The sequence below is a fragment of the Sinocyclocheilus rhinocerous genome, unplaced genomic scaffold (genome assembly GCF_001515625.1).
Source record: "Sinocyclocheilus rhinocerous isolate Xijiao unplaced genomic scaffold, SAMN03320098_v1.1 scaffold864, whole genome shotgun sequence".
Taxonomy (NCBI): Eukaryota; Metazoa; Chordata; class Actinopteri; order Cypriniformes; family Cyprinidae; genus Sinocyclocheilus; species Sinocyclocheilus rhinocerous.
The window spans coordinates 1,844,373-1,853,382 of NW_015645567.1; the positions used below are offsets into that span (position 1 = coordinate 1,844,373).

The 9,010-nt window shown below is 40.3% G+C and overlaps 1 protein-coding gene across 1 annotated transcript; it reads left to right on the forward strand.

Annotated features, from left to right (window-relative positions):
• Positions 1-299: 299 nt before the first annotated feature.
• LOC107706809 (substance-P receptor-like) lies at positions 300-5,963 on the forward strand. The gene is made up of 5 exons (XM_016510643.1): positions 300-902; positions 2,289-2,483; positions 4,333-4,483; positions 4,743-4,939; positions 5,019-5,963. The coding sequence occupies exons 1-5, from the start codon at positions 496-498 to the stop codon at positions 5,305-5,307; spliced, it is 1,239 nt and encodes a 412-aa protein (XP_016366129.1). The 5' UTR covers positions 300-495; the 3' UTR covers positions 5,308-5,963.
• The last annotated feature ends 3,047 nt before the right edge of the window (positions 5,964-9,010 follow it).

The window sequence follows — 9,010 nt, forward strand, 5'->3', positions numbered from 1 at the left end:
CCCTAACATATAGTAAGTACATGTAATTAATTAATATTACTCAGTACTTAAATGTATAATTACACTGTAACAAGGACACCTTAAAATAAAGTGTAACCTAGTTTTGTTTTTAGATATAGATACGTGTTTGTTTGTTTTTAAGTTTCTCAAATTACTCGAATCGATATTTTTACTTGGCCTTTTGTTCTCAAAACACGTTTGAAAGTCAAACAATGACGAGTGCCAGTGAGGAGGATGAGCGTGTTCACTGGCGCGTGACTGGAAAGATGCAGCGCGCGGTGGTAAATGCGCGGAACGTACGCGAGCCGCAGGAGCGCATTTGGTGAAGCGCGCCAAGTAGGCGCTCGCTATTCAGTATTCTGAAGACCCTGGGACAAGAACACTGACATTTCATTTGCTCATTTGGACCTATTTTTTCCAATCCAACCTTAAAACAACAAGGAAACATATTTTGCTTCTTAGCTGAAATGCTTTTTCTCTGATGATTTATGGATCATGGATCCTCTATACAACACTTCGCAAAACTCAAGCGGCAACGGGACCAACGGTTCATTGGTCAATGACACGGACGTGTTCTCGAACCAGTTCGTTCAGCCGGTGTGGCAGATAGTTCTGTGGGCCATCGCGTACTGCTGTATAGTTCTGGTGTCAGTTGTTGGTAATATCACAGTCATCTGGATCATTTTAGCGCATAAGCGCATGAGGACTGTGACCAACTATTTTCTAGTCAATCTTGCGTTCGCAGAGGCTTCCATGTCGGCTTTCAATACCGTTATTAACTTTGTGTATGCAGTGCACAACGAGTGGTACTTCGGACTTGTTTACTGCAGATTTCACAACTTCTTTCCAATAGCAGCTGTCTTCGCTAGTATTTACTCCATGACAGCAATAGCCCTGGACAGGTGAGCCATTTCTCTTTTGTGGTACATGTACTATGGTATTCTTTGAAGAACCTTGGAGGTCATTGTAAATATCATTGTACATGAATATCCATGGTATACGTCGAATTGTATTGCCATCACTTTACAAGCATGGTCCTACCAGCGTTGGGTGTAATGCATTACCAAATAATTAGTTACTGTAAGTTACTTCTGATGTAATACTGTAGACCAGTGGTCACCAACCTTTTTAGGCCCAAGATCCCTGACCTCTGCCTTTATGAAAGACAAGATCAACCTATTGAAGAATTGATAGAAAAAGACATCCCAGATTGTACTTCAAATTTGAGGCCTTTTACTTAGTATTTTAATTAGTGATGCGCCGGTCATAGCGGATTCAGAGACCGTTCCCTTCAGTGATACATTAATATAACCCCAGAAATGTAATGCATTTTTGTACTTATTTTACTGTTATTTTCGGGATCTACTGGGACAGTGATAAAGATCGCGATCGACGGGTTGGCGACCACTGCTGTAGACTATAGCAATTCTATATAAAACAGTAGTGAATTAGACATTTAAAAAATTTACATCTAATGCCAAAATTTATGTTTTTAATGTAACCTTGAACTTTTAAATACTTTGGTCAGTTCAAGAATGATTTCTGGAATTTTATATTATTTATTTGAAAGAATTAAAGAGCAGTTTCATGTCTATCCTTGTATTGTTCAAACTGGTCTAGGTAGAATTTAGAAAGTAATTAATAAGCAATGCAGTACTTTTTAGAGAGAGTAATTAGTGCAGTAATCTAATTACACTAGTGAAGATGTAATTAGTAGCTAATTAATTGCTTTTTTTAGAGTAACTTACCCAACACTGTACCACAGTAATATTTTGTAATCCTAATTGGGTATAAAACATACATACATGTTCCTTTATCTCTGCTCCGTGTTCACAGTACAGATGGATGCTGAAAAACACACCTCTACTGGGGCATTTCTGATTTATAGTACGTTGTTGTTTTTTTGCCCCTATGGTATTTTTACTCTAAGTAAGAGGTAGTCCTATTCTTTGGAGTACCATGTAAACGCCACTATTCAGTACCATAGTATTGGCATCTGATACCATCACTGTACCATAGTACCATCACTTTTTGGGAGGATGGAATTGATACAATTCATACCTGTGTAGAAAAACTGTTAAAACTCAAAACAAAGAAAAAAGCTGCATCCTTTCTATTCTGGCTGAGAGACCCCTTGGTTGCAGGAAAAACTCCACTAGTCATCTCACTCACTCCCCAAATCAAATCAGCTGGACGAGGCAAATAATTTAGGGGCAATTCAAGTGGATGATGCTCCTTTGAGTTTGCATAAATAGCAGGTCATTGCCTTTGTTAAACTCCCCCTGCAGGTACATGGCTATCATCCACCCACTCCAGCAGCGCCTGTCGTCCGCTGAGACCAAGCTGGTGGTGGGGGTGATCTGGGCCCTGGCGCTGCTCCTGGCTTTCCCCCAGTACTATTTTTCCAGCACCGCTCAGCTGCCAGGACGAGCCGTGTGCTACATCAACTGGCCAGAGTACAGTGTGTGGGATTTTCAAAAGACGTAAGTCAAGTCAGACTTGCTGTCAAAGTCAGTGACGATGTATCTGTAAAATGAAAAATGAAATGTGTCACATATGGCAAATGCGCAGAGATAAACTGTTTTGAACAACCTAAAGTGCATGTTCGTTGGACAGCCTACCAGACGAACGACATTTGAAAATGTCAAAATACACTGGAAACTGAACATGAACTATAGTCAAACTCAAAGCCTGAGTCGCACTTCAAAACACCTGAAAGGAATACTTCTGCCATGTCAATAATAATATGAAAAAGACAATGGTAATTCAAATCCCTCTTGGAGCTCTAAATTGCCCAAAAATGCACACCTGGCTCCTCCTCTTTTCCTGCCATTCTGGCACCTTAAGCAAAGACAATAAACTTTGAAGTTTGTGCAGTGTGGTCTATCTCCTCCTGCAAGGCAGCACTGCCTATTTTAGCAACAACATAACAATGAAAAATCTGACAATGCAATCGAAAACAACATTAGAGACACCATAGGGTGCACTCTTAACGCTAGGACCGGTACCAAGTATGTGGCATGGTCTGATTTATGAAATTAATATTTCAACTGTGGCTAAGTAGCAATACATTCTGTCCTGCATCTTAATCACATATTTATCAGCTACTGAATGAGTTTTGATAGATCTTCACACATGGTCAGCCCTCTAATTGCTGCCAACTCCAATCTGATTCTCCAATATCCTGCCAGTCTAATGCAATGGCCGCATAGGTGACAGGTGCCAACGGCAAATGGTTATTTCCATAACAGCTTAGTTGTTCACCCACGCATACAGTCAATCTTCCTGCAGGCTTTCCCCCGTCACTGAAATGCAGTGAGCATGTATAGCTTCTTCAAGTGACATAACCTGTCACACCTCACAAATGTGAGTCAAATTTGACAAGAATAATTTCTTGAGGTTGTTCTTGAGCTTTTGTCTGCCCGAACTTTCTTTAAAGGTACAGACAGTCACTGAGTGACCAAATCTTGATAACACTGGCATCCGAGATAAGGAGCTCTGATCAGTGGACATCTTTAACTGCTGGTAGATCTTTGAGTGTGATGATGGATAGCCAGAGAGGGACAGAAAGGGGAGAATTAGATTCAAAGCAGCTAATGTTTTCTTTCACACCAACATATTTTTGCATTTAGCCACCGAAATCTGCAGGATTTTGGCAAGTGCACTGCAGACTTTTGTTTTCAGGCAATCACCTGTCATGTTAGCTAGATTGTCTTCTTATTTCACACCACAAAAGGCAAGAAGCTTTTTTTAAATTAATCAACTGGACAATTATTCAATTGAGATAGTGATGGATGCTTGAAGAGCAGTAAAGACCCACAACTCATTTGGCTCATCCTGAATAGCATGTCTGGTAGGATGTTCAATCAAAACAACAAAAGAGAAGGCGGCATTTCCATTGCTGTTTTTGGACAGTCTTGTGGGACAGGGATTCAGAACGTTTGTGGTAATGCATGAAAGGCCTGCGCATATTTTCCCTCTATACCTCTACGGTGAGGCGAGTGTCTTTCTAGATAAGCCTAGCATAGCATGTTGAATTGTATGGCGCTCCAAAAGAAATGAGGCACAGCACCCGAATCCTGCGAGCATTCACAGTTCACGATTCAAAAGTTTTCCAGCGATTATTTTTAAGTAGCAGCTAATGCGAGAAAACACATGGGACTCGGCGGTGTTGGTGTGTGGCATTCTTTTGTGTAAAAATGCGCACTCAAAATATTTCTCAACAACTTTGGGTCTATTTTCATCTTGGGTTTCTTGTCTTGTTCTTGTTCGTTGGCTGCCTCCAATTCCAATTCTCCATCTGGCTGTTTTCTGTCTCTTCCTCTCTCACAGGTATTACGTTTGTGTGGTTGTGCTTATCTACTTTCTGCCTTTGCTCGTCATGGGTTGTGCTTACCTGGTGGTAGGATGTACTCTCTGGGCGAGTGAGATTCCTGGAGACTCTTCAGACCGCTACCGAGAGCAGCTAACCGCCAAACGGAAGGTCATCATCTGTAGAGTGACTCACACTAAAGCTTAAATGTCAGTTGCCTTGCTGAAAAGACCAGCTTGGATGGATAGTAACCTAGCAACATTTATCTGATAAAGTTGGCCAACATCGAAGTTCTTTGAAGTGACCAACTTTGCTGGTCTTTTCAACAAGACCATGTAGGAACACGACTATTGTTTGCTTTAGGTCACTAGGTACGCAACTAATCCAGGTTTTTGCCTTACTTCAGCTCCTTCTACTTTAACTTCTGTAGGTGGTGAAGATGATGATTGTCGTTGTGTGCACCTTCGCCATCTGCTGGCTGCCCTACCATGTCTACTTCCTGTTGCACCAGTTCCTTCCCCACTTGTTTGAGGAACGGTACATCCAGCAGGTGTACTTAGGAATTATGTGGCTTGCTATGAGCTCCACCATGTACAATCCCATCATCTATTGTCTTCTCAATGACAGGTAAGGAGTTGGTTTAGGGGCAAACATTTCAGGTTTAGGGGCAAACATTTCAAAGGGTATCATGCAATCCTCTGTGCAGGTTTCGAGTTGGATTCCAGCAGGCATTCTCCTGGTGTCCTTGTGTCCCTCAAGGCTCATATGAAGGTCTGGAGCTCAAGTCCACTCGCTATCTTCAGACGCAGGCCAGCATTTACCGTGCCAGCCGAATGGAGACCACAGTATCCACAGTGATGCCGGTTGTTGAGGGGGACCTTCAGGAGAATACAAATCGATGCTCCATAGATCTTACGTCTAATGGTTCTTCACAAAGCGCTTCAAAGACTGTATCAGAGTCATCCAGCTTCTATTCTAGCAACAATTTAGCTTAGGAAGGAATGTAGGAAATACTTTCAGTGTTAAAAGTACCGATCTTGTGAGAAGAAGGGCAAATGATACACGTTCCAGGGAATGTCATAATGTGAGATACAAACCAGAACAGGTTTTTAGGCTAATGTGTGAAAACATGATATGCATAGTATATCGGTCAACATAGTATATCAGAGCATTAATACCGTCTTTTTTTACTACTCGAGGCAGCTGGCTAGAAATCATCCCTGTAAGAGTTCACCCAACAACTTACTCAATGGCATTTGCTCCAGGACCCAGTGGGTTTGTTTGGGAAAACCTGACCAGCTGATCCCCTTGGCAACGATCTGTCTGTCGTTACTGCTGGTTGTCGATGATACGATAGCCAGCGTGACGACGTGGAAGGGTTTGCACCTGTTGTTGCATATTACTGGACTACGAAGGCGACAATGTAAAGGAATTGTCTGGAAGGCAGAGAGGGTCATGATAAATATAGCACAGTGAGAGAGAGAGAAAAATGGACTTTGTACTAACATAGCTACATCCATTTATATCGCCATAATTCTCTGTTAAATCCAGAGTTTATTATTAACATGTTGTTGAGCATCAGTTGCAGCTATACTGCCTTTACAAAAAAAGACCATGTTAAATACATTTTACTGGGGGTATTTTGTTATATTATTATTTTAAGTCTACCATTTTTTTTGTATATTTCAATAACAGTGCAATTTATGTAAATGAAAACCTAGTTGTTGTTTTGTGGCCACCAATTGTATTATCTTGATAAAAACAAAGTGTACAAACAGACATTCAGGCATAGATATTCATAGAGGTTGTGCATTGTAAATATAATGGCATAATGTCTATTTTGATATATGTCTAGCTATACAGCTTGTACAGAAGTTCCTGCGACAACTACAGATCATTTTCAGCGTTGTCAAAATCTAGATTCCAGTAAGTGCTAGTTCTGCACGTTGCTTTTAATGTGAGGTCCATTTTCTCGTACAGTGGCTGTTGCACATCTGTGTACAATATCATGATGTTGTTTGGCGTGGCTTGTGCTCGCTTTACATGCCTTTTCAGCTCAAAATTGTGCAGGCTCTTGCTTTGTAGGGCAGGTGTGAGAGCTGCTTTGATGCCTGCAGAGGAACAAAAGAGCAGCGATGTTGCACCTTTTGAACTGCTCTGCAGCTGCATGCACTAGCATCTCCACTAATGGACACATGTTAAAACAGATAGAAACACAGTACTGGTTAGACTTGCTTTTACATAGTGCGACAAATAACCAGCTGCATGTTCTCATCCTTTGATTTTTGTGGGGTTTTTTTTTTAACCTATTTGATTTGTGTTGAATTCATTGTCACAACCGGTTTTTTGAAGGCCAAATATTTTACCATAAACAAACAATTTTTTGGGACCATAATATGAAGATTATGCATCTTATGAGGACATATATGAGATTGAAGTGGTCCATGTCTGTTAGATTTGAGATCTAGATGGTAGGACGCTCTAAAAGTTAAGCTGATTTAATTTTTAGCAGATACACATTTAAAATCTACAGTCTTTCTTTCTCTAGAATACAGACCCAAAATATTCACTCACGTTGACAACAGGGCCATACAAATTTTTTTTGTCTAAACAAACACTCTCTTAAATGAGAATGTCCTCTCTAATATCAACACTCACTGACTTTGGCAATTGCAAGCAAAAATCATAGTTTTAAAACACAACCTAAATGCTAAAAAGATACTGCATGTCTCATTCCAACTTCCTGTTACAATATGAAGTACATCATCAATGGACAAAAATTGTATGTTTAATCATTTCATGAGATTTTTAACCAGAGCTGTTCAGAAAAGTAGCTGACACCAGAAACATTAGAGACCACAAAACTCAGAAAATGTTGTCAAAGCAGTCAAACAATAACGTTTTTAAAGTACCACAGAGTTGCATAGATTCACTCAGCACTGAAATTATTCTGATTTATGTACATATGATGTATGATGTAATTTGTTCACGTAAAAGACTTGTGCATAAAATGAAGCTTTTGCTTGTCTGTATAAAATACTTGAGAGTGTAAGAGCTTTAAATTGTATAGCCTTACACTGTTAATATTAGACTGAAATGAAGGAAACATTACTGTGTACTTTGAGGCTTCGCATTGCTTGATTATGTTCTGCAAATGAAAATTTGAAATGGCTCGTTTGCCTCTCTTCTTTGCTCAATAAAAATGATCCGATATCATTACCATATTCAGATGCAATATGTGACCCTGGAGCACAAAAGCAGTCTTAAGTCGCTTGGGTATATTTTTAGAAATAGCCAAAAAAACATTGTATGGGTCAAAATTATCGATGCCAAAAATCATTAGGATATTAAATAAAAATCATGTTCCATGAACAGGGTCACATATATTTTTAAAGGAAGTATTAATTCCAAACTTAACAAAAGAACTTTTGCAGCCTCTAAATGTCTTTTCTTGTTTGTTGATGTAGCCAAGCAAATATGAAATGGTTAAACTCCCCACTTAAACTAAAAACCAGTCATCATTCGTGTTAGAGAAAGAAGGTGATAGCACAAAACTGAGACAAATGGTCAGATATCATCACCATTTGTTACCTTCTATCTCTTGAAAACTGAAACCCCCTCACACCTCTCTGAATGAGAAAAAAATGAACAAGCCACAGCCCTGCAGTGAGAGATGCTTTGACTGTGTCAAATCAAAGTTCCTTAGCATTTTTCATCCTTAAAAGCTCCCTGTCCAGGGACAAACTGGAACTGTGCTGTACTTCAGACCGGCTCTGTTTTTAAAAGCATTACTTCTAATAGTACATCAGGCTGTTCAGACAACAATAAGAACACCCTGCCAAGCTTGAGCAGTGCTCTCAATGGTCCTGTCCACTGGGGAGAAAATTAAATCTGTTGGGTCCAATATTATCAAGATATGCTGCGTGCTCTGACAAGATGTCTGGCATCGGCCTCCATCAACTGTTATGCCTCTCTCTTCTCTATACAGCAAATGTTCCGGTAGTGGATTGTATCAAGCTTTCATTTAATTTAGTGAACTTTTTCATTAGCATGAAGACATACTGCTAGACTAGACTTATGGCTGATGATACATGTGGCAACTTTGGGCAATGTTGCCACCAACGGACAGGGCAACCAAATGAGACACAGGGCCCACGACCGATCTAAAGTATCCATCCAGATAGACATTTGTTATCCATTCTCAATGCGAAAGTGCCCAAGCAACATTGCTCAAAAAGTTGCCCAGTGTATCATCAGCCTACTCTAGACTAGGGAGCAACAATAAGCCCTTCAGACCAGTGCTACACTTTCACTACATTCTACCTATTGTGCATTGGCTAGATTTGGCGTAAAATTGAGAGACTTGTGATCAGGGTTGCCAGGTTTTCACAACAAAACACGCCCAATTACTACTCAAAACTAGCCCAATGGCATTTCGAGGGGGGCTCCCCGTTAAAAATCGTGTTCGGGGGGTAAAATACACGTTTTTGGCGGGGTTCCCCTGGTCAAATTCGCACTCCAGGGGCTAAATATCACGTTATCGGGGTCGCTTTAACCCGTGGACATGAAAAATAACCTGCGGCAACAGTGATAAAGTAGCCCAATTCCGCGGGAAAATCGCGCGGACTTGGCAACACTGCTTGTGATTGACAGACTGTGAAGCAAAAACAAAAAACAAACATTTTATGAAAATGTAAT